Source organism: Lolium perenne, chromosome 7 (genome assembly GCF_019359855.2).
Source record: "Lolium perenne isolate Kyuss_39 chromosome 7, Kyuss_2.0, whole genome shotgun sequence".
Lineage (NCBI taxonomy): Eukaryota > Viridiplantae > Streptophyta > Magnoliopsida > Poales > Poaceae > Lolium > Lolium perenne.
The window spans coordinates 253738439-253764451 of NC_067250.2; the positions used below are offsets into that span (position 1 = coordinate 253738439).

At 43.6% G+C, this 26013-nt stretch overlaps 3 protein-coding genes and 1 long non-coding RNA gene across 4 annotated transcripts; 1 reads left to right on the forward strand and 3 right to left on the reverse strand.

The window, feature by feature from the left end:
• Positions 1-4805: 4805 nt before the first annotated feature.
• On the reverse strand, positions 4806-5544 carry LOC139833913 (uncharacterized). The gene is made up of 2 exons (XM_071824281.1): positions 5194-5544; positions 4806-5144 (listed from the first exon to the last, which is right to left on the reverse strand). The coding sequence occupies exons 1-2, from the start codon at positions 5542-5544 to the stop codon at positions 4806-4808; spliced, it is 690 nt and encodes a 229-aa protein (XP_071680382.1).
• Positions 5545-11771: 6227 nt separating this feature from the next.
• Positions 11772-12436, reverse strand: LOC127313389 (multiprotein-bridging factor 1c). Its single transcript, XM_051343900.2, has one exon. The coding sequence runs from the start codon at positions 12378-12380 to the stop codon at positions 11907-11909; it is 474 nt and encodes a 157-aa protein (XP_051199860.1). The 5' UTR covers positions 12381-12436; the 3' UTR covers positions 11772-11906.
• A 1604-nt stretch (positions 12437-14040) lies between these two features.
• On the reverse strand, positions 14041-20050 carry LOC127313391 (uncharacterized). Its single transcript, XR_007858955.1, has 2 exons — positions 15943-20050; positions 14041-15814 (listed from the first exon to the last, which is right to left on the reverse strand). It is a non-coding gene; the product is annotated as an uncharacterized lncRNA (long non-coding RNA).
• A 1671-nt stretch (positions 20051-21721) lies between these two features.
• Positions 21722-24951, forward strand: LOC127313393 (UDP-galactose/UDP-glucose transporter 3). Its single transcript, XM_051343904.1, has 7 exons — positions 21722-22095; positions 22204-22301; positions 22407-22543; positions 23245-23275; positions 23823-23926; positions 24178-24299; positions 24396-24951. The coding sequence occupies exons 1-7, from the start codon at positions 21737-21739 to the stop codon at positions 24814-24816; spliced, it is 1272 nt and encodes a 423-aa protein (XP_051199864.1). The 5' UTR covers positions 21722-21736; the 3' UTR covers positions 24817-24951.
• Positions 24952-26013: the final 1062 nt, after the last annotated feature.

The window sequence follows — 26013 nt, forward strand, 5'->3', positions numbered from 1 at the left end:
GCAACTTGTAAGATATAATTTACATGATACATATGCTTTATTACTACCGTTGATAAAATTGTTTCATGTTTTCAAAATAAAAGCTCTAGCACATATATAGCAATCGATGCTTTCCTCTTTGAAGGACCTTTCTTTTACTTTTATGTTGAGTCAGTTCACCTATTTCTCTCCACCTCAAGAAGCAAACACTTGTGTGAACTGTGCATTGATTCCTACATACTTGCATATTGCACTTGTTATATTACTTTACATTGACAATATCCATGAGATATACATGTTATAAGTTGAAAGCAACCGCTGAAACTCAATCTTCCTTTGTGTTGCTTCAATACCTTTACTTTGATTTATTGCTTTACGAGTTAACTCTTATGCAAGACTTATTGATGCTTGTCTTGAAAGTACTATTCATGAAAAGTCTTTGCTTTGTGATTCATTTGTTTACTCATGTCATTACCATTGTCTTGATCGCTGCATTCATTACATATGCTTACAATAGTATGATCAAGATTATGTTGGTAGCATGTCACTTAAGAAATTATCATTGTTATCGTTTACCTACTCGAGGGCGAGTAGGAACTAAGCTTGGGGATGCTTGATACGTCTCAAACGTATCTATAATTTCTTATGTTCCATGCTACTTTATTGATGATACCTACATGTTTTATACACATTATATGTCATTATTATGCGTTTTCCGGAACTAACCTATTGACGAGATGCCGAAGGGCCAGTTGCTGTTTTCTGCTGTTTTTGGTTTCAGAAATCCTAGTAAGGAAATATTCTCGGAATCGGACGAAATCAATGCCCAACATCCTATTTTTCCACGAAGCTTCCAGAACACCCGAGAGCCAGCAGAGGAGGGCCACAGGGGGCCCACACAACAAGGCGGCGCGGCCAGGGCCTGCGCCGCGCCCCCCTACTGTGTCGTCGCCTCGTCAGCCCTCCGACTCCGCCTCTTCGCCTATTTAAAGGTCCCTGACCTAAAACCTCGATACGAAAAAGCCACGGTACGAGAAACCTTCCAGAGCCGCCGCCATCGCGAAGCCAAGATCTGGGGGACAGGAGTCTCTGTTCCGGCACGCCGCCGGGACGGGGAAGTGCCCCCGGAAGGCTTCTCCATCGACACCACCTCCATATTCATCAACGCTGTTGTCTCCCATGAGGAGGGAGTAGTTCTCCATCGAGGCTCGGGGCTGTACCGGTAGCTATGTGGTTCATCTCTCTCCTATGTGCTTCAATACAATAATCTCATGAGCTGCCTTACATGATTGAGATTCATATGATGATGCTTGTAATCTAGATGTCATTATGCTAGTCAAGTGGATTTTACTTATGTGATCTCCGGAGACTCCTTGTCCCACGTGTGTAAAGGTGACAGTGTGTGCACCGTGTGGGTCTCTTAGGCTATATTTCACAGAATACTTATTCACTGTTATGAATGGCATAGTGAAGTGCTTATTTATATCCCTTTATGATTGCAATGTGTTTTGTATCACAATTTATCTGTGTGCTACTCTAGTGATGTTATTAAAGTAATTTATTCCTCGTGCACGGTGTAATGGTGACAGTGTGTGCATCGTGTAGTACTTGGCGTAGGCTATGATTGTGATCTCTTGTAGATTATGAAGTTAACTATTGCTATGATAGTATTGATGTGATCTATTCCTCCTTTCGTAGTGTGAAGGTGACAGTGTGCATGCTATGTTAGTACTTGGTTTGGTTATGTTGATCTGTTATGCACTCTAAGGTTATTTAAATATGAACATTGAATATTGTGGAGCTTGTTAACTCCGGCATTGAGGGTTCGTGTAGTCCTACACAGTTAGTGGTGTTCATCATCCAACAAGAGGGTGTAGAGTGCCTTGTTCCTAAATACTGCTATCGCTGCTTGTTTACTGTTTTACTGCATTTATACTGCCTGCAATATTACTACCATCAACTGCACGCCAGCAAGCACTTTTCTGGCGCCGTTACTACTGCTCATATTCATTCATACCACTTGTATTTCACTATCTCTTCGCCGAACTAGTGCACCTATATATCTGACAAGTGTATTAGGTGTGTTGGGGACACAAGAGACTTCTTGTATCGTGATTGCAGGGTTGCTTGAGAGGAATATCTTCGACCTCTTCCTTCCTGAGTTCGATAAACCTTGGGTGATCCACTTAAGGGAAACTTGTTGCTGTTCTACAAACCTCTGCTCTTGGAGGCCCAACACTGTCTACAAGAATAGAAGCACCCGTAGACATCAGCCACGACGGTTGCAAACGTTCGCTCAGCGTCCGTTTGCGTCGCGCTGCTGGAGATGCCCTCAAGGAAGAGAGACAATGTTCGCTCACCGTCCGACAGCGTTTTCTGTTGATGCCGGGAACAAATGACGTAAGCGAGAATCTTTCCGAATTCGAAAATTCAAAACGTTTTATCTCACAAACGACAACTCCGATTTAAAATCTGTTTTCACCTATGAGTCGTTCTCGATGAGATCTTCTAAACTAGCACTCATGTTAATATATTTCGACTACTTTTTTTTCAGGCTAAAAGTTATCAACCGTCTCTATTTGAATAATCAACCCTCCGTACTTGAGTGATCAACGGTAAATGTATAAAATTATCAACCTTAAAGTTAAATTTTATTTGAAATATTTTGACTTTTTTGACTCACATGTTATTAGCCGATATTTCCTTTTCTAGCAGTGACAAAATTTTCATTTATAGAAAAAATATTGCATGCATTTTGTACAAAACAACAAGAATGATAGCAGCGAGAATTTTTCTTATTTCTGAAATTCAAAATATTTTATCTCCTAACTGACAACTTCAATTTAAGATACGTCTTCACTAATGAACTCGTCTCGAAGAGATCTTCAAAACTAGCACCCATATTAATATGTTTCGACAACTTCTTTTTTGGCTAAAAGTTATCAACCCTGAAATACGTGATTTATCAACCGTAAAATTTAAAACTTATCAACCCAAAAAGCTAATTTCATTTCGAATATTGTAGCGACTATTTTTTAGTTTACAAGCTATCAACCCGGTGCCTCGTTATTTATCAACGATAAATATAAATAACTACCAACCCTTAAAAGCTTATTTATCAACGGTAAAATATTGTAATTTCATTTAGAATATTTTAGCGAATCTTTTTTATACTACAACCTATCAACCCGGTGACCCGTAATTTATCGATGGTAAATATCAATAACTATCAATCCTTAAAAATTAATTTAATTTAGAATATTTTAGCGACTCTTTTTTTTGTTTACAAGTTATCAACCCGGTGCCCCGTGATTTATCAACAGTAAAAATAAATAACTATCAACCCGATGTCCAGTTATTTATCAACGGTAAAAATAAATAACTACCAACCCTAAAAAATATTTCATTTAGCATATATTAGCCACTCTTTTTTAGTTTAGAAGTTATCAACCCGGTGCCCCATTATTAATCAACGGTAATTATAAATAACTATCAATCCTAAAGAGTTAATTTTATTTAGAATATTTTAGCGACCATTTTTTACTTTACAAAGCTATCAACCCGGCGTCCCGTTATTTATCAACAGTAAAATAAATAATTACCAAAACTAAAAAATATTTCATTTAGAATATTTAGGCGACTCTTTTTTTTAGTTTACATCAACCCGGTGACCTATTATTTATCAATGGTATAAATAACTATCAACTCTAAAAAGTTAATTTCATTTAGAATATTTTAGTGACTCTTTTTTATTTACAAGTTATCAACTCGGTGCCCCGGTATTTATCAACGGTAAAAACAAATACCTGGCAACCCTAAAAATTTAATGTCATTTAGAATATTTTAGCAACTTTTTTTAGGTTACAACATAAAAATGACACTTGATTTAACTAGCAAGTGGTAGTTCATTTGAGTTGCAAGTGAATCTCCCACCCGTTATTTCCCCTCTAAAAACCACTAGCCCAAAAAAGATAATTATGAAAGTTAATCCAAAAAAAATGAATTAGCCTACGAAATAACAATCAAAAGGGAATTGCTAAAAGAGAATTGTCAAAAGGGAATTGTTAAAAGCGAATTGTTAGAATTAGTTTTAGAATAATTATAGCATGCATGGATCTGATGCATGCGGTAGAAAACTTAAAACACATGGTCCTACTACTTTAACATATGCGTGCATGCATGAATAAAGGGGGAGTAGGGTAGAAGATGCCAGCGCGGTCGTGGCTTAAGTACCGCTGACCATCAATGCCGATGCAGGAGCTGAGGCGGCACGTGCAGCTTTTGTAAGAGATGACAGCTGACTCGCTCAGCTGGCTCTCTCTGCTAATTCACTTAGCTCTCACAGGAACAAAAGATACACAGATTTTGGCCTCGCGCTGCCTCACACAGCCGAGCTTTTCTTTGTCTCTGTTTCTCTTCTCTTGTCAAAAGCAAACATGATTACATGGTCTTAAGTACTCACGCACACACACAGTCAGGGCGCCACGTTCGCCACTAACATCATGCACGCACACCACTCTGGCCACCAACACACGACTCGCGCTAACACACTAGCTACATGCAGCTAACAAACTGACTAGATAACTGACCGATTCACTCGGTCTGACTCAACGGATTAGCTCCAGACTATTGTGCGCATGCCGCTTCTCACGACAAAACAGCATCACGCCGCACCTGCATCGCACAGAGCAAGGCATCTCACTGAACGCACTCAGGTGGAGCACACCTGATCGACGACTACATGCAAACGAGAAACTAATGCAGAATATGATCAAGATTAAACCTAACAATCACCTCCCTAATCTTAATCCAATTGTGATGCAGCTTCAAAGAAGGGCTGGCTCATCCTCGACGAAGCCGAGAAGCGCCTTCTCTTCATTGTCCTTTTTCTTCTCTGGACACTCCCAGGCGAAGTGCCCAAGTTCTTGGCAATTGAAGCATCGCAACTTCTTCTTGTCCCTGCCATTGTTATTCTTCTTGTTCTTCATGCGCTCCATCCATTGCTCTTCGGTGAGGAGCAGATGAGTGCCACCATGCTGCCCACCTTCCTCCTCCTCCAAATCGAGCTCCTCCTCCACAGCCAAGAAGCGACCTGTCAGCTCCTCAACCGTCAGTTTCTTGAGGTCGAGAAGCTGTTGAATGGAGTACGCGAGCTGCTTGAACCGCTTCGGCACGCAACGAATGAACTTCAACACGGCCTTGTGCTCCGAGGACCTCCAGCTCGTGCATGATGCCCGTAAGCCGCATCGCGAACTGCTCCACCTTCTCGCCGTCCTTGAACCGGAGGTTCTCGAACTCGGAGCGGCGAGTCTGCGCCCTTGCTTCGCGGACGCGCTCGGACCCCAACCTCAAAGTTTTGAGGGCGTCCCAAGCCTCCTTGGCAGTGTCCTTCACGGCCAGCGAGCGCAACATCTTCGGCGGCACAGCGCCGAGGATGGTGCCCAAAGCCTCACGGTCGTCGTGGTAGTCGCCGACGCCGTGCTCGACCACCTCCCACCGGCCTTGTCCCTGCGGCTTCACTCGCATGACGAGCGCCCAGTCGGAGTAGTTCGTGCGGGTGAGCATGAGAGGCGGCGCCGCCACCACGGAGCTCTGCCGGATGATGCGCTCGACGACGCGGACCTCGCCACCGCTACCGCTGCCGCCGTCGGTGAGCTGCGCCCATGGTGGAGTGCGCAGGTCACCGACGGCGGCAGCGGTAGCGGTGCGAGGTCCGCGTCGTCGAGCGCATCATCCGGTAGAGCTCCATGGTGGCGGCGCCGCCTCTCATGCTCACCCGCACGAACTACTCCGACTGGGCGCTCGTCATGCAAGGGAAGTCGCAGGGACAAGGCCGGTGGGAGGTGGTCGAGCACGGCGTCGGCGACTACCACGACGACCGTGAGGCTTTGGGCACCATCCTCGGCGCTGTGCCGCCGGAGATGTTGCGCTCGCTGGCCGTGAAGGACACTGCCAAGGAGGCTTGGGACGCCTTCAAAACTTTGAGGTTGGAGTCCGAGCGCGTCCGCGAAGTAAGGGCGCAGACTCGCCGCTCCGAGTTCGAGAACCTCCGGTTCAAGGATGGCGAGAAGGTGGAGCAGTTCGCGATGCGGCTCACGGGCATCATGCACGCACACCACTCTGCCCACCAGCACACGACTCGCGCTAACACACTAGCTACATGCAGCTAACAAACTGACTAGATAACTGACCGATTCACTCGGTGTGACTCAACGGATTAGCTCCAGACTATTGTGCGCATGCCGCTTCTCACGACACAACAGCATCACGCCGCACCTGCATCGCACAGAGCAAGGCATCTCGCTGAACGCACTCAGGTGGAGCACACTTGATTGACGACTACATGCAAACGAGAAACTAACGCAGAATATGATCAAGATTAAACCTAACAGCTTTCAGCACCATCGTCTTCAATGCCAGCGCAGGAGTTGAGGCGGCGGGCGCAATGGTGAGGGATGACCTTTTCAGGTGTTGAATCTTACAGTTTTGACACCGTTTCAAACTTTGCCATTTGTCTCTCCTTTGAACACATTTATCTACCTTTTCAGGTGTGTTTTTGTTCATATTTCTGCTACGTGCTTCATTTGAAGACAGCTTAAATTAACCTTATGCTACCGATTTCGTTGGCCGTTTCGACAAATACTTTGCCTATGCCTGATTCCACAATGCTTCCTCTCACCTAGCCCCCCCCCCCCCATTCATTTCGCCACCGGCTGCTCGCCGACTTGGCCTCGAATGTGGCGGCTACTCCAAGGTCCAAGCATCCACCGCACACGCAAGGTGTTCGATCGCTTGTTTGGTAGGCGTCGCTGTTGTTGTTTCTTGTCTCTCTTGTCGCCGCTGTTTTCATTGACGACTTCTCTTGCTTTCGGGTATGGGTAGAGATGCCGAGATGATGATCCATCAAATGATGGAGGACGACAACGCATTCGACGCCTATGTTTATGAGCACTTGTTTAACCTCGCTTGACTTCAAAATATACATGTCAAAATACTTCATCGCCCTGCCGCCTCTTTTAGTTGGGAAAAATATCACAACTTTCTATTTTTCTTCTATCATAACTTTGGATGACAATACTACATTACACACGTTAGCTAATGTTGACAACAATCTTCAACAATAATTTTTACTAGCAATTTTTAGTAGTTTCAATGTAAACTCCAACAATGATCTTTACCAGCATTATTTGCATTTATCTTGATTCCCACGGGCGCGTCGTGCCGCCGCGGATAGCTTCCTAGTGAAGACATAAGGGTGAACTCGTTGCCGCCGCAGATAGCTTCCTAGTGAAGACATAAGGGTGAACTCGTTACGTTGCTAGAATTTTCTAGTTACTCATATCAAATCATTTATTTAATACTGCTCGCAAGATATTTTTATTAAAATATATAATTTATATATGTATCATGACGAGTAGGGGATATTTCATTTAATATATGTGTAAACCTACGTACGCTACCACATGTACACAATAATTACAGAATCTGTAACGTCCACATGTTTTACTTCAATGAACTTTTCTCTGGTGACAATGTATTCGTAACAAAATAAAACAAATTTTATTGTCACATTTTAGATAAAAAAATACCACGTAGCGATTAGTATGGTTCTACATTACGCAAAACAAATCCTAATAAATGACATGTTTATTAATATTTGGTGACATAATATGGCTAACTATATAGTCTACGCAACATATTGAGCTTGTTGTCCTGATGAAATAATATATTGTATAAAAATACAAATGTTTAGTATAAAAAAACAAATGATCTCGTGATTATGGGAAGCGGGCCTGCCGTCTTCTCCTCTCGAGGGCGCCGGTGGCCGCTAGGGGCCGCGCGGTGACCGCTCGCCACCTTTCTGGCGATTTGCTCTCAGTAGGGGAGGAGGTGGAGCGGATTTGCGAGAGGGCTAGAGAGCCTCACTCCCTTTCCAGGGCCCACCCTGACTCTGACTGCCTTTTAACTCCTGACGCATGCGTTGTCCGTTCGCCGTTTTTTAGAAGCATGAACACAAGAAGGTTTTGGTACAAGAATGACCCTTTCATTCTAACATCGCAAGCAAACAAGGTTTTTTATGTGCCAGACACGCTCTTGAAAGGAAATTGACAAGTGATGCAGATATTTCAGCATTGGTATCTATGGAATGTAACTGAAAGTGAAGCGGGACACGGTGTTGCTAGACTGTCATACCAAGATGATGATTCCAGGGAAGCTCATGTGTAAGACAGAGAAGGTACTGTACGAACTAGGTTGATACGGGACCAGGAGTGTGTGTTAGTTGATGTTGTCGTTGTGGAAAAAATGAAGAAAAAGAGAAAGGAGGTTGTTGCTGAAGAAACCGACGACGATGATGAAAAAGGGACTGATTAGACAATGTACCAGTATTGTAGTGGTGATGATGAAAACAGGACTACGAATCTTCCAATTTTCGATGATGATCAATAGTACTAGCTTTGTAGGTGTTGTTTTGCTTCAAAGTTTCCAAGTGCTTATCTTTGTTGCTGCTATCTTGCTCCAGGACCATGCAGAAAGCACCCAAGTCCAGAAAAGGCGGACACGATGGAGATGGAGTCAATGTGCTTATCTTTGTTCTTTCTTGTGTCAGTCATGTGTTATTTGTACAAGATCATGTTCCAGAATTTGGTTTTATTTGTGTGGAAGACAATGGCAATGTATTGGTACTGATTTCTTCTGTTACAGCAGTTACATTGCTAATGTACTGGTAATGCTATTTTTGTGTGAAATACAATCTGTATTTGTGTACCCTGGATTTTTGTGTTGGCACTCCCAAATTGCATTTAAATTGCAGTCAATATGCTGCCACAATAATTCATCTGAAGTAGTGACTACATGATGCCGAAATTCTCTACAAAATTGACACAAGGTGTTGCAGTATTGACAACAAATAAACCACAATTACACTTGCTACACTTGTCCAGAGTGCACATCACATACTGCAATGAATTACACTTGCTACACTTGTCCAGAGTGCACATCACATACTGCAATGAATTACACTTGCTACACTGCTACATATAACACAACAATCTGCTTTATCTACTCTCATATTTCAGTTGGTACACATCACCCAAGTACAATAGAAAGCCCTTCGGAGAGCGTCGATAGCTCGGAGGAGGGCCGGGGTAGCTCTAGGGCCCCCATAGCATATGCTGGCACTTGGCAGAGCATCGAGCACGGCATTCAGAAGCACAATCCGACCGCCCGAAGAAAGGAGAAGTGAGCACCACCCAGACAGGTACTTGTCGATCTTGGCAATCATCGGGGAGAAGTGAGCCAGACGCAGCTTCCCACTAGACAGCGGCAGGCCCAAGTAGGTCTGAGGGAAACCCTCCACTCGGCAGCCAAGAACCGCATGCATCTCATCCGCCAACTCCTGAGTGGTGTGCATGGGAACCAAAGTGCTTTTAGCAAAGTTGATCACCAGCCCATTGCCTGAGCAAACTGTGGAGCCATATGTGGTGTCCTCTTACCCTCCTTGTGGAGGTCTCGGTGGCGGCGGCGGACAGGCACGGCCATGCGTGAGACTAATGACGGGCATGGCTAGGAGCTGGTAATGCGTAGATATTTTTTTTTGTAGATGTTTAGCTTTTTAATATATGTGTCCCTATCTAAAAGATGTTCCTCAAATTTATGTCACATAAAAATACTGACCAACGAGGAAATGATCCCTCCCTTGATTATATGTTGTTAGGTAGAATGAGACTCTTCCGACGGATGAACGTTAGGATGATAACCCGGTTTAAAGTTACCGTGAGATGGGGACTCGAATCCAGGTGGACTAGGTGAGCACTCGCTTGACTTGCCACTGAGCTAGAACTCAGTTCTCAAATTTCTGCCACATCATCAAGCCTATCAGTCAGGAACTCCCCAGCCTCCCGTAACTCCCCAGCCTCCCGTAACTCCCCAGCCCTAAACGCCACCGCCGCCGCCTTTAGCGCCGCCGGGGAAAGACCCTCGCGGCGTGGCGGCGGCGGGGGCCCTTCCTCGTCGACGCCTGGTGGACGGCGGCCGGATCCCCTTCCTCGACGCATGGCGGGCGCGCGGATGGGTTGGGCGGCGGCGGCCTGCGCTGCGCCCCCTTCTCCCGTCGGCTCCGGCCGGCGCGGTTGGGATGGGCGGCGGCGGCCAGTGCTGCGGCCTCCCTCCTCCCATCGGTTCTCCGCAGCACTCCGACAGGGGCTGGTGGTGGGCGGCGGCCAGGCTCATGGCCTGTGCCAATTTCCTCCCGCCTCTCGCCAGTGAGTGGAGGCGATCTCGGGCTTCACCCGCGACACGAGGTCGCCCGGGGCAGCAGCCTTGGGTAAGACGGTGGAGGTGGCCCTCTTCTTCGCCGGAGAGGGTTGGCCTGCGGTTGGTGGTGGTGGATCTATCGATCTATCACCGCGTTCCGGCGGCGAGATGGAGATGCTTGGAAGCCGGCGACGGAGTCGCCGGTGGAGGGTTGGAGTGGCCATCCCGGGATGGTCGCCGACGTGGGGGTCTGACCTGAATAAAGGCGGTGGTCCTAGGGTCTCTCTTGCGTGAAGAGGAAGACCTACCGGAGGCCTGGACTCGTGATCTAGCCGGAGTGTTGAGTTCCGGAAGGCTCCGCCGGCGAATGTAACAGTGCTTTTTGCCTGGAATTTGCTGGATCGGTGGTATTCGGTCGTGCGCACCCATGCTTTTATTCCGACCGATTGGTTCTGGAGGGAGCGGCGCGAAGCTCTTTTTCTGTGTTGACATCAAGTGACTATGGATCCATGATGAAAGTCGGAAGAAGAGAAATTCTTGAAGGCTGGAGGGGAGGACTAGCTAAGGGAGGTTCAAGTCTCCGCGTTGTTGAGGGACTTACTTGGTGTTCCGGGCTTCACAACAGCGGTATGAAAGTGGGGGCGACAACACAGGTGAAGTTCAGAGTCCTACCTTTCAGGGTGAAAACCCAAGGTCTGGCCTTAATCAAGTTGTGCACGGCAATGACCTTGTTGGAGGCATTGTTTTGAGAGCGGGGACTATCTTCGTGGTGAAAACCTAAGATCGTTGATCGGGCGACGATGGTGTTCGCGCACTGTTCCCTTCTTGGAGGCGTCGTTTTTGGAGATTCTGTATTTCAGGTGTTGTCTTGGCGGTGGATGTATTGCTGTTGTTAGGCCCGAGATACTGTAGCGGGACTTTTGTTTCTTAGTTTTCTTTTCTTTTTTTTTTGGCTGTGTGCATCCGTAGTGCCATTAGGGTGGTGCGTTGTTGCAGAAGCTGGGTGTAATTGGTATCGTTTTGATATTAATATATTCCCTTTATCGAAAGAAAAAAATCAGTCAGGAACGGTGTCAATTCATGCTCAATTCGTGCTTACTATTAAAATCTGAAATTTTTTGTGGTATTCTTTCTGTTTCGCAAACGTGAAGTGGTGATGTCTAATAAATTTGAGTTGAGAAGTCGTACTAGGTTTATGCTCTTAACACTACACAGACACTATACAGAGGCTAGAAATTGTGAGACGACTGATGGATGATGTAAGTCGGGTGGGTCGAGTAACGAAACGAACGATAACGGAACACAACAAAAGTGGTTCAACAAATTTAGCACGCTGAATTAGCCACCGATCAGGCGATCAAGTTCATAAGATACGGCGCCCGCTGAATTAGCCACCGATCAAGTTCGAAATTGTAGGACCTTGTTCGAGCGCCTCAGTGAACAGTCTGGCACATAGATTAGTCCAATAACTGGAATCGATCGCGTAACCTCAGCGCGAACACAAGAATTCAGCAGCAGAGCATTCAACACATCTAGAGTTTGCAATAACAGAACGCATTTTCTAGAAATCGGTTCACATGTCTTTACATCCCAATCATCCACAGACCGACCCCTAGAGCATTAATTTACAGGTCTGATTTCCCAATTCACAGGCCAGTAAATACCACGAACGATCACCTGGCTCCGGCGGCCGCGGCCGCGGCCGCGGGCGCCCCGACGGCCTTGCCGCGGAGCTTGACCTGGAGCGCGCGCTCCATCTTGGCGAGCACGGCCTGGGCGGGGACGGCCTTGCCGCTCTCGTACTCCTGCACCACCTGCGCGCGCTCGCTGATGCGCTTGGCGAGCTCCGCCTGGCTCCACCCTTTGGCCACGCGCGCCCGCTGGATCACCGCGCGCACCTCGCCGGCCACGCGGTCCAGCGCCGCGGGCTCCGTCGTCTCGTCCAGCTTCCGCGCGGGAGCCTCCGCCGCGGCCTTCCTGTTCGTGCCCGCCGCCGCCTTCCGCACCGTCTCCACGGGCGCGCCCGACCGCAGCGCCTGGTTCACCGCCTTGGCCGACTTGAGGTCCGCCGCCTTCGGCTTCGCCCGCCGCAGCACCACCGGCTCCCAGTCCTGCGTGATGTTGCCGCTCATCCTGCCCGTCGGCATGTCGCTCCCTTCTTCTTGTCGTATGTTTTCTTTCTCGTGTTAATGGTGAAATGGGGAATTTGGAAGCGGGAGGCTTATATAGAAGGCGTGGAAGTGAGCAATGGCGGTTTCGCGGCAGTTCGCGAAGGTTCCCGTCTTCCCGATCGGGTAGGCTCGTGCACTCATCTCGTGGGTTCTGGAACGTTCTGGGAGAGACCCGGTTCGTGTCTGGGCCGTTGATTGAAGATTGTGTAGCGGATCGGATAGCTGTAGACAGCCTGCTGAAACTTGAGTGCCACGGAAACCCCAGTTGTGGATACTTGGACGTCACGCACTATTCGGCAATTTCGTGACAGGCACGAACGTTGTACTCCCTCCGTCCATAAATAAGGGCTCATTTGATTTGAAGGATAGGAAAAACATAGGAATAGGAAAGGTATAGGATTGGAATGACATGTCTACTTGAATCCTATAGGAAGATGAAATTTGTTAGATTGTAGTAAAGGAATTTTTCCATGAGGTATGGGCTAATGCTTTTTTCCTATAGGAATACACTACAAGATTCCTATAGGAATTTTTCCTATAAGCTATGTTCCTATGAATCAAACAACATGTATAGGAAATTTTCCTATAGGAATCAAATCCTACACAATTTCTATGCAAATCCTTTGAATCAAAGGAGCCCTAAGTGTACGTACGAGATTTTCAAGATACATTATGAAATAAAGTAAAAAATGTATTGGAAAGATGCATCTTTCCTCTTTAATTAGTTCACCTTCAATGAGCTAAGTGCTTGTAGAAAATAAGGATAACATATGCTCAATATTATTGGGTTTGATTTCCGTGCGATGAGAGAGAAGCAATTAAAGTGCATTGGAAAGATAGGAGTACACTCTTTTGTGGCAAAGTTTAGGGCTAGATTTCCACTTATTTGTGGACGGAGGGAGTATACTCGAGACGGCCAGTTTCATGTCCCGCACCTAGGTCGCCCCCAGTCGGAAACCCTATCTCTCCCCCTCCTTCCCCCAACTTTCTCTCCGACCATCATCGGTATGCACCGCACGTACTATTAGAAAACAGATAATCAGTGGTGCACCAATTTTTGCAATCAGTGGTGCACTAGTGGTGCTCTACTACTATCATGCCACTGCTAACAGTTAGCAGTGGCGCACTAGTGGTGCGCCATTGGTAATATAGGTAGTAATGGCGCACTGGCACATGCTCCACTAATAAGCTATACGCGTGCGCCACTGTAGTATCTGTAGGGTGCGCCACTGCGGTATTTGTAGGATGCGCCACCGCTCACTTAGTAATAATAATTAAATTAAAACTAGGACAATTGCCCGTGCGTTGCCACGGGATAGCAAATTTTATTGTAGACAACAAATTAAAACATATGTCCTAATTTATGTGTTCACATGATTTCTTAACTTTGTTAAAGCTTGCTTCCATTCCCTATAATGCCATCAATACATGCCTCAAGTTTGAGTCAACATATTTTTCTAACATTTCATACTTGTCAACATGTCAAAATGTATTATTTATATACTCCCTTTGATCTATATTAGTTGACTTAACTTTGTCTAGATTTGTATGTATCTAATTATTAAGTATCTACTCTAGATGCATTTGTATATAGACAAAGTGAAGTCAATTAATTTAAATGGAAAAAGTACAACAATTTAAGATAAACATACTAACTTCCAAACCATAATTATCTCCTAGTACAAAGAATTATGTAACTCGGAAATTAATATGGCAGATGATTATGTATTTTGAGATGCTCTAGTAAAGGACGGTTTCTACACTGCCGAAGAAGCCAAACTTCACATCAAAAGTGAATGTACACTTGTGTATCTTTTGAACACCAATCTAGAAATCTGGCCAAGATGTAATTGTTGCTATGCATAGTAAAGGACATTTTCTACATTCTCGAAGAAGCCAAACTTCCACGTCAAAAGTGAATGTACACTTGTGCAGCTTTTGAACACCAATCTAGAAATCTGGCTAAGATGTAATTGTTGCTATGCAATCCAGAAACAGAACACATCATGCTCCTTGTGCTCATATAGGTGCCAACCACAACCTTAGGAATCAGACTAAATTACATGAAAGGAAATAGAACATGTATTCATCAGTAAAGAAAAACACAATAATTAAATACAAAATAGAAGGCAAAAATAATTGACACTTTCTAAAACTCTCACCATCATCGTCATTAGTCATTACATCCATGTCTGAAAATCAAACCCAATAATCAGTGATGCAAAATTTCATGAGCCGCAGACTGGATGTTATAGTTGCTTCATATTTCGTCTAGGCTACACAAGTGACCTCTGTGATCGAACTTGGAAAGAATAAATTTCATAATACATGCTGAGGAGAGAACAGTTTTGGAACCTGAATTTTAAAGTTCCTATATGCCCAGGCAGCAAGCCAGCGTCAATAACAAGAGGAAGTTCAGCTGACAGTAGAAGAACTACAGAAGATAGTGCCGATTCTGTTACCTTCTGACAAGTCCAAATTCCCAACATCCCATGACGAGCAGATCAGCCTTTTTATGTATGCGGGGAAGAAACTACTGATGGGCATATATATATATATATAACATATACTTTTAGTATTCTCATGGACAATGTATATATTCTTCTTCTCCTCAATTCTTATCATGCACATCAAGTAGCAGTGGTCTTTTTCTTTCTTCTTTCACATGTCCTAATCAGTGTTAGAACACTGTTGGTGCAACAAGGCTCCACAACTATGAGTTCAATTATCTGTGCGTATTCACTAATGCACAAAAAGCATAAGTTTATTTATAAATAAGAAATATGTAATATCTAAATATCAAGAAAATTCAAAAAATATGCACTTATAGACGTAGTCCAAAAAAAAGTAATACATCTACCTACCAATATATATATATATAATACAATTTATAAACAAAATAACTATATATTAAGAAATTATTTGGTATTCAACATACTTCCATCATAAAATCACCGTCTCTAGGCTTAAGATATTTACACACTTGTAGACCCACGATCACAAAACATCCATGATATGAACCTTATGCAGACATGCTCAATGATAAATCAGCTTGACCTACTCAATGATAAATCAACTTGACCTAAGCTTAAAATTAGTACCAAAAAGAATCGCATGGGATATATTACTTAATAAGTAGTGTTGGTAATCATCGGACCGACAAAAGGCTAATTTATACGAAGTCAATATTACATGAAGTTGTTAACCATACACTGATGGATGTTCTCTAGCTAATCATCTAGATGTCTTCATCAGCTAGCTCGAAGCTATTACATGAAGTTGTTAACCATCTATTGATTTTGATCTATCTAGAGAATTTGCAAACCTGGATGGGCATTTCACCACTCCATTGTCATGAAGCCATAACAAGAAGTTTTAATTGTACCGAGAAAAACATAACAAAGCAAATCCTACATGATATGGCACTTCAGTCAGTGCATTTGAGTACTGATGATCGCAAAATAAGATGTGTCCTAGAACATCTAGCGATAACAAGAACAACTAACTCAAAGAACCAAAATAAACCAGTAACCTTCACCTGCTTGTTGGTGTCATGTGGAAATTGTTTTTATAGAAAATGAGGTCAGAATAGCTCCGTCAATTACCGAAGCCTTGGCTTGTCAGTCATAAACAGTCCTGTGACAAGCAAAATCATCTAGCAGCAGCAGACATGCACATGGAGTCTAAACTCTGAATAGCCTTGTTCTTCCGACCTGTAATCCACTAACATTGCACATGTGGCTTGGTACTCTCTGAGCCTCTCAAACATTGTAATCTTCTCATTGCATCATACCAAACTAAGGTATCGCTTCTTCAGTTCTTATCTCCCATATTTCTGAGACATAACCTTCCCTAGTTCCCTATTATTGGAACTCGTAGTTCAGAAAAGATTATTAGTATATCACACAGGTGCAATGAACACACAGGTGCAATGCACATCTACCAAATGGTAGTTTTCAAGAACGTGCTTTTACCATAAAATGTTTTTTTGGCAACAATGTGAAGTCAATGAATATATATAAACATGGAAATATCAGTTCAAATGACCAAACAAGAATATACTCATCCATTGGTCAGCCCAATATATCCAAAGCTTCCTTGAAAAATGGCATGATGGCTTTTCATGAAACTCCAACAAAGCACTACTTTTTGATTCATCGTGTATAGTTTGGGACATCAAGATATGCTGAATTTGGAGATATAAATGTGCAGCATAATGAAGTAACAGCATAATGAAATGGATATTCTAAATGTTGAACCCTTACTTTTCTAAACTGCCCTCACTTTTCTAAATTGAAGAAACATGTAACCACCGTCTTCAGCGAAACGATGACAGAGAAAGTAACCGGTCTTACACACAACCTGTCTTTAGAACTGACATGAAGAGAAAAGTTATTTGTTGATATTTATATTATCATGTAACTATCCAACAAGGAGTTATCCTAATATTTTTGGTCCACTTAAATCCTGCACTTCTTTATATCAGTTAACTCATACTTTATGACATGCCCAAAATACTATGGCACAATATTAGCTAACTTGTAATATTTTGTTTTCAGTTGCCCCACATATCCCCTGGCCATTCTAAAAAAAAGTTTTAAAACCACACGATAATTGTTTGTAACAAAAGATTCTACATAGTATTGACAAACATGGAGTTGGAAATAGCAGCTTAAACAAGTGACTGTAGCGATTCCACAAATTTATTCATATGATGACTACTCAGGATCCATGACATAAGTGGATTAGACATATGCATGTCGATAGTGGAATGTTTTGTAAATAAGAAAAAAATAAAACCATCACCTGCATAGCCGCATATGGAAAATATCTGCAAAACAGAGAACAAAATTTAGCCATGAAGCCTGAAGGCATCATAGGGAAGATTATATAAAATAATCTGACCCAACAAATTAAACATCCTCTGCTTGTCAATGCTCAGGCCCATCTGTGCGTGCAAGACAGGCTACATTACAGGCATCGACTAACAATGCCTCTGTTTTACCATCCACAAGCCATCATCTTCTTCTATTAGCCAAAGAAATTCAGGAGCCACCAGCACAACTCACTGTGATTCCTCATCCGCTTTGGGGTTTATCCAAGGGGCCCAATAACGATTGAAGCTCCTTCCAAACAAAATTTGAGTGAGGGCACTCTCAGAACCGATGCGCCAGACTTTCATCACGCCCACATGCAACACAAACACATCAGGTTTTATTTTCCTTCGGTGTAGTTCAGACCCAACAGTCAGGCCATTTTCCACTAATCTCCAAGCATGTTGAGTAGAACTGATATTGAGCAGTTAACAAAAATTTCTACTAACTAAATAAGCAATGACTATTAGCACTAATGCACCACAAATCACAATGCTATAATATTACACATCAATCCACTGACTGGTTATGCCTGACATAATACAAATGTTGAGCAAGCATTGCTTAATTGTACGACATTGATAACTGCAACAATTATTGTAATTTTTAGTGGTTTTCTCCTCTAGATTACATGTGCAACTGAATACCTTATGAGTGTAAGGAATCTCATCCCACAAGCAAAAAGATCTGACGTAGAGAGAAGCATCTACGCTTACACAATACCTCTAGGATAAATTCCAAATATCTCTCACACACATTTGAGGCGAAACGGGGGTCACTGCTAGCACTGCAAGATAAACTTTATTTATCTTACTTCAGAGCTATATTATTATCATATTCGTGAGACCACGGAAATTTCTTTTTTGTCAACCATATATTACTTTAGTCTCAGAGGATGCCAGATGTACTATTGTGGAAGTGTATAGTCTGCATTCACACTTTTTCTTAAAGATCATGCATTCCACAACGTTTATTATTGCTTTCAGGTTTGCATTAGCCATTGTGAGCACCCATTCTATATTTTAGTTAATGAATCAATTTGCTTCATTTTTTCTAATGGAAAGAACTATTGCTGGCTACTTTCCAAAAAGTGATATTGTGGGTGTGATCATTTACCATCTTTGTATATAACTTCAGAAGGAAATCTAGAACGACATACTCGTCGTGGTGAGTTCCAGGTAGTATATACCTCAGTGTACCTGATTGTGGGTTAGAAGTGGCAGAAGAGGAATGTTGAACCCTCATTAAAAGTACATATATCCTTGATGGGGTCTTGGCCTTGCACCATCCTATTAATGCTGGTTGCTGAAAAAGGAGCAGTTGTGCAGTTTAAACGTCCATGTGTATTCACTGGACACGCGTGCTCGTGAAGTTACATAACTGATTACTTTGTAGCAGTGCACGGATATTTAGCTAGTCTATACATAAATCACAGTACCAACATCCATGGTGGTTTTATATCTTTTATTAATGTTCAGACCAACAAAGTACTCCCTGTTAGAACATTCATCTATCTACAAAGTAAATACATATAAAGCCCGCTGTATTGTCCCTGAAACTTCGATATTATTATGAATTTCAGATAAATAACATGTCACACTGTTTCAAGGACAAAATATGTGAAACCACTGAATCTGAAGTTCTAAACCCCATGCCAATCTAGAAAAGATAAACCTCAATGTAATAAAATAAAAATAAAAGGTAAAGAACACACTGGTACGTACATATGAAACTTACTGATACCCTGAGCTTCATCTAGAAAAATGTAGATCACACCACGCAGGCGCACAGGGCATCGCTTTACCCAGCCCACAGTTTACAAAGCAACTAATTTCTGCGGTTAATGCCCAATGATGATTTCCAATAGAAGATGGTGAAAAACATTAGCCTTGTATGATACAACTGACAAAGATCCCACGGGAGTTGACGTACATCGCTCAGTCTAGGATTCCAATTGTTGGATCCAACCGTAAATATTAGATGCGGTGCAAAATGGCTCCTATTTACATCAGGAATGATGTGAAGCCAAGGGCTGGAAGGTCTCACCGGCGGTCTTGTTCTCGATGAGCTCACCAGGGCCGAGGAACGCATGGAAGTAGGGCGCCGGATCGCCCGGCCACCGGCCCCAGGCAAGCTCCTGCCCGCGTCAGGCGGTGGGCTCTTCCCCTGCGTGGGTCGCCATCGCGTCATGGCGTGTAGAGCCCTCCCTCAACGGCCCCGGCTGGTCCGGCGAGGTCCAGAATTAGGCGTGCAGCTAGGGTTAGGCGCGACGTGGCCTTAATGGAGGTGCGGGGTTGCAGTGTTGCAGGAGGAAGTCAGCCGGGAGGAGGAGCCGGAGCTGCGGCGAGGCTGGGGAGTCGAGGGAGACATGGGTGGCGAGGTGGAGGGGCTGAGTACCGGCGGCGAGGTGATTTGGCATGGGCGGCGTCTTCACGGCTCGGAGGAGGACGACCGAGTCGTGTTTCGAGCAGCCCAGCCTAGGAGGGATTCCCTGCAGGTGGAGGACAGGGAAAAAATCGTGGGTGGGGCGATGATGGCCGGATCCAAGCGATGGAGAGCGGATCCGCACGGTGGAGGCGGTGACGACCGAGGAAACGTTGATCACCGGAGATCCGGCGGCGGGTTAGGATGCGATGGAGGAGGGCAGGGATACGAGGGGGAGAGGAGAGAGAGGGTTGGGTGCGGGAAGGGTGGGAGCGGGCGGTGTGCTGATTGTGCTGGGCGGTTTTGAGGACGCGTCGCCAGGCGTAGTTTGCGGACAAAGGACCAGGCGCGACGACGAAAGGGTAAGACGTATTGGCAGAATAAGGAACATGTTCCTCCTTTTTAATTAAATTAAAAAAGGGCCAGATGGCCTGGTTGTGACAGGCGGTGGATTGATTGTGGCTGGCGCCGAATCTGTTTGACTCATCTATTAGATTTATTACACCTTTTAATTTATCATCAATCAGATTTATTACAGGACCAAAAATACTTTTAGTGAACCTTAGGAAAAAACAAATTTATAATGAATATAGCGGAAATAGTACTTCTATATAGGGTTTTCATGTTTACTTTTTATTCAAGAAACAAAGAAAGTCATTCCATGGAAAATAATTTACTATTTTTTTTGCATGCATAGGGTGCACTGGCACCCACGTGATGTATTTTCGCTATGTATCTTAGCTTCTTTCGCTTTGCTCCGCCCTGTTCTCTTTTGCAGCGTTTATAACAGAGACAGAGATTTCGTACACATGGATATTAGTGATCTCATTTTTTAAATAAATTAAAAACTATATTTTTGAGTTTTATTTTTTTGAAAAATTAGCATATAGCCAATAATGTATCCCATAAACATGTAAAATATTAATTTAAAATATTTTATATTTTAAGCTACACAAAAAAGATAAAAGTGTAGATCTGAGTAGTTATTTTTAAATATCCAAAAACATGTCATATTTTGTTATTTTTGTGTAGCACAAAGTAAAAAGAATTTTGGGTTGTGATTTTTCATAATTGTGAGATGTATCACTGAAAATCTACAGAATTATTTTTCAGGTTTTTTGGTAACTAATAAACATTTTTTTATTTTTTAAAAATGGCGAGCCAAAAGCACTTTTCGTTATAACAGACTTTATTTTTTCTCCTCGTTTAATGGGCTTAATGAATGAAACCGCGCCCCTTGTTTCATAAATAAAAATGGGTTATTTTCAAGTTCTTGATTTGGGACGTCGATAGGATATAAGCTAATAAGCTTACATGGTCTTATTTTTATCTAGAGGCAGAAACTTCTCGTATTAATCTGGAACAAAAAATATGTTTGGTCATGGACTTATATGAAATGTCATTTTTAATGTTTTTGTAACATAATGTGGCTATATTTTTTTTGCGTCATCTATACAAATGAGTTCCGATCAAGTGGCAAACCAGCACGCCAGATAGTTGCGTCATCTCTGCATTTTTTGCGGAGCAGGGAGAGCGAGGGAGCGAGCCCCTTGAAAACAACTCTGTTCCTGTACTTCCACAGGTGCCACAGACAGAGGTGGTGGAGGGTGCTCGCGGTGGCAGCGGGGCAACGGACGGCGGAGCGCATGTTGGCGCATCCGAGACGTGGACGTTGGTGTCCACGGAGACACCCAAAGAGCTTATGGCAACGCATAAACATTCAACTACTCAAAAGAAAAAGGGTGTGGCTATTTCTCAGTCGACTAAGAACTAATTTTGTTCTCAGTCAGATGATGCCATCAAATTTCAATTGCAACTCATATCAACTAATAACTAGCACGAATCCTGAAGCAAATTAAACGGTATAGTACTTGATCCAGCAAAAACTTAGTTCTAAACTAACCGAGAACTAGCAAAACCTAAAAGAAAAAGCAGGAAATGGATCCATTTTTCTGGCCCAGTCCCCGGCCCAAAGCTCAGTCGTATCTGATGGCCTCGGATGGTCGGACCCTTCCTTCCACGCCGACCTGGCCAATGGGGCGTCCCTTCTGGCACCGCTGGACCAACCACACCACGCCACGTCACTCCTCTGACGCGCGCTCTGCCTTTCCACCGTTGCGCCCAACTGCTATAACCCGCGCCTCCTCTCTCTCCCCGCGATTCCACGAGACTGTCCGACCACCTCGCCGGCGAACAGAACCGGAGCGCACCATGGTATCCGCGCGGAAGGGCCGCGGCGCTGGCGGCGGCGGAGGCGTAGTCCGCAGCCGCCCCCGCATCGACGGCGGCGGCGGCGGCAGCGGCAGCTTGGCCTCGCGCGTGGCCGTGCTCGCCTTCTGCGTCGCCGGGATCTGGTCGGCCTACATCACCCAGGGCGTCCTCCAGGAAACGCTGTAAGCACCATGCCCCAGCCCTCTCGCTCCGGTTCCCCCAATGGCGTTCACGGCAGAGAGGAGAGGATTATTAGGGCTCAGTTGACTGACCCGGCTCTCCTTTCCCAGATCGACGAAGCGGTTCGGGCCGGAGGCGCGGCGGTTCGACCACCTCGCGTTCCTCAACTTCGCGCAGAACGTCGTCTGCTTCGTATGGTCCTTCATAAGTGAGCATCTGCCATCTCTCTTGCGTGCCCCGGTGTTGCATTTCACATTTTTTTTGAATGGGGATTTGCGTGCGGAGAGTTCCTGACTTTGGTTGATTCCTGCAGTGATCAAGCTGTGGTCGGGTGGGAGCAGCCCTGCCGGGCGGGCGCCGCTTTCCAAGTACTGGGGCGTCAGCATCACCAACACCATCGGCCCCACCATGGGGATTGAGGCGCTCAAGTACATCAGCTACCCGGCTCAGGTTCGGATCCAGCTTCGTTTGCCGCTACGGCTTTTCCTTCGATCCAGATTTTGTGCATTGGTTGTATTTGCAATTAGGTGTTGATTGAGTTAATCAGTACTGTAATGTAGTAAATGGACATTTTGGAGTAGAATATTCTAATATTGGAGTTGCTTATCTGTGCTAAGGGATTGGCTAGAATTCATTAGGCAGCAGTGTGGGCTTAGAGCAACTCCAACCAACACGGGATACCTAATAAGTAGTTACGTTCTCACGGAATTTATGCTGGAATTTTGGAGGTGTTTTTAAATCTGATGTGGTGAGATTATAGACTCACCTTTTCTGATTTGCACTTGGTATTCCGATACATTAGGACCTTCTATTCATTTTAGGAACAGGTGATGCACTCAAGTTTATTGATCCATGGTCCTGACAACAAAGCTGACTGATCACTGGATATCACTCTCACTCGTGCAAATACTATGTTCATTCCTATATGCAACAAGAGCACATGACATCAAACTGATTTGTGACCCACATATTAGAAAAGTAGTAACACGCCTCCTTCATATCTCCACCTTGAATGGAAATTAGATCTTGATGATTTAATTAGATGTCACATATGTACTTCAAATGAAAAAAAAATGGTGTTCTGTTTTTATAATGATGCCAAAACTACCGAACATCAATGATGTTAAATTATTTTCTGTTTTTGCTAACAGGTCTTGGCAAAATCTTCTAAGATGATTCCAGGTGAGTTTGCATATGTGTATGCCTACCTTGCAGTTTACATTTAATTATTTACAAACTTTATACATAGGTATACTGCACATAATTGTCATCAATTTTTTATTAGTACTGTCCCAAAAGAACAGTACACATAGTCTCTCAGTCAAATCTGGAGAAAATTGATGCATGAACTACTATTCATATGACTCCTACCTCGTCAGCATATGCAGAACTGTCCCAAAATGACTAACGATGGACAAACCTATGTTCCTCTTTAGTTCTATTTTTTCTCAAACATGTCTCCAAAGCATGTCATTTGGTTATGAGAATTTTGATTCCATTCTATCACCATGTACTCGTTTTAGATGTCAAAAGTACATCCTGCACAACTGAAAAAAACCTTACTTGCGTTTACATTTACAATCTCAAGCCATGTATAGTTGATGCCATATAGATAAATGTGTAGCTGAGTAATCTGGCTTAAGGATTTCGAGTAACCACAAACTTTGTATGTTTCTTCGCCTGGATAGTGCTGTGCTGGCCTTTCTCACTATTGATTAATTTTGTACAGTTATGTTGATGGGGACTCTACTCTATGGTGTTAAGTATACACTTCCAGAGTACTTTTGCACCTTTCTTGTTGCTGGGGGCGTGTCATCCTTTGCATTGTTGAAGGTGAGGAGTTATTCAACTTCATATATTAATGGGGGTGTGTCATCCTTTGTTTGCATTTGATGATGCCCACTTTTCTTGGACCATAAAGCCTTTGTATTAATCAAAAAAAGTCATGTTCAGTACAGTTCTTTATTCTGATGAAATGTGAACTCTGCTCAGCTAAATTTTGTGCATACATCTGGATAGAAAGAGGCATCAAAATCTAATACTTAACGACACTTCTGAAGTTTTTTTTATTCTTACTAAACCAGACAAGCTCGAAGACTATTAAGAAGCTTGCTAATCCTAACGCGCCTCTTGGCTACGCACTGTGCTTCCTCAACTTAGCTTTTGATGGTTACACTAATTCGACCCAAGATTTAATAAAGTCCAGGTAAATATATCTGTCATTCCATATCTAAGCAAAACTCCATATGAAAGCAAACCTGTTATTTTTTTCTGAATGGAAAGTAATGTTTTGTTGTTGCAGGTTCCCCAAAACTAACCCTTGGGATATAATGCTTGGAATGAACCTCTGGGGAACCATATACAATACTGTAATTATGTTTGTGGCGCCATTGCTGTTCAGTAGTTGGCCATACGCAAACGGTTTTGAGGCGGTGAAATTTTGCCAGGAGAACCCAGAGGTGGCCTGGGACATTCTCATGTTCTGCCTGTGCGGTGCTGTGGGCCAGAATTTCATCTTCCTAACCATCAGCCGATTCGGCTCTCTTACTAACACTACCATCACTACCACCAGGAAGTTCATGAGCATCGTCATCTCATCAGTTATCAGTGGTAACCCACTGTCCTTTGAGCAATGGGGAAGTGTTGTTATGGTCTTCTCTGGCCTCTCTCTCCAAATATATCTCAAATGGAAGAGAAAGAAGGGCAGAGAACACAAGGAATGAACTCAATTATTATACTGTAGCTCATTCTGATTTGTAGCCTTGATTGCACACAATTTTTGTTGAGATATCCAAGAAATCATTATTGTAGCTGGAGGGGAAAAGTTATATATATATATACACATTGATTTCTATACATATTAGTCTGTGCACAACTATAGGCTAAATTTGCTTATTCTGGACTACTGATTTATTTTCGAAATCTTGTATGTTTGCAAAGGAAGAGCATTTTGTACATCAGAAGAGATGACAGTGGATAGCGTTTTATTCAACCGTCCCCATCTGGAGACACCAGAGGAAATAGAGCGCGCAAACAATACTTTCCAGATACCTAAAACTTATATTTCCAGTAAGCAACAACAATTAAGCGTCCTTTGTAATGAGCCATTAGGAGATGTGGGCTTCAGCTGACACAAAATAAAGAGCGTCCAGATGTAGCATTAGATTATAACTAGCGATCAATCCTATGACAACTACGACAGGGTCATCAGCTCATATCATCATCAGATTCACTCCCTCCCATTGTTGGAGTAAATTCTTCATCGGGGTCAATATATTCCCAATATCAGTTAACTGAATATCTGCAGCTACACTTCAACATATCCTACTATTGGACATATTCTTCCGAGGGAAATATCCCTACTGGGTGCCTTAACTCATGCATTCCTTTCTTCGGACATGCATAACATTGTCCTGACAAGAAGTCACAGGATTAGAATACGTTTACATCAATAGAGTTCAGACTCACGAGGTGCAAATTTTCCATACCATTTTCATCTGGATCCAAAGGATAGCAGAAATAATGTTTTATCTCGCGTATCGCTCTGACCTCAGCGAAGTACACCGCAGATGTCCAATCGGCTGAGCAACGCTTCTTTATCTTGACAGTAAAGTTGAAGTGATAAAATGCCTCAGAATCAGAATAGTGCTCCACATAAAAACAGTGATGGAGAAGCTCATCAAATACATGTTCAAGTTCCTAAGATGAAACAAGTGTTAGTAGTAGTTTTCTATAACCAAACAATTAAAGATTTGGAGCAGAACCTCAAGATCATCTTTGCTCTCACTGTATCTTCTGAAAGCCTCCTCGGCCATAGATTTCCTGGCATTTTGAGCAATTTCTTCCTTAGAATCGTAAGCTTGGAGCGATTGAGCTTGGCTGTCTTCATATTCCTTTTCAGGTTGTCTTTCTGGCACTGA

Excerpts from the sequence above, each read along its gene's own strand:
- LOC127313393 (XM_051343904.1), top strand. The coding sequence starts at position 21,737 with ATGGGGCGTCCCTTCTGGCACCGCTGGACCAACCACACCACGCCACGT. Across the intron at positions 22,096-22,203 it reads GGCGTCCTCCAGGAAACGCT|ATCGACGAAGCGGTTCGGGC; the intron begins GTAAGCACCATG and ends CTCCTTTCCCAG. Across the intron at positions 22,302-22,406 it reads CTTCGTATGGTCCTTCATAA|TGATCAAGCTGTGGTCGGGT; the intron begins GTGAGCATCTGC and ends TGATTCCTGCAG.
- LOC139833913 (XM_071824281.1), bottom strand. The coding sequence starts at position 5,544 with ATGCTCACCCGCACGAACTACTCCGACTGGGCGCTCGTCATGCGAGTG. Across the intron at positions 5,145-5,193 it reads GCATCATGCACGAGCTGGAG|CGGTTCAAGCAGCTCGCGTA; the intron begins GTCCTCGGAGCA and ends TGCGTGCCGAAG.
- LOC127313389 (XM_051343900.2), bottom strand. The coding sequence starts at position 12,380 with ATGCCGACGGGCAGGATGAGCGGCAACATCACGCAGGACTGGGAGCCG.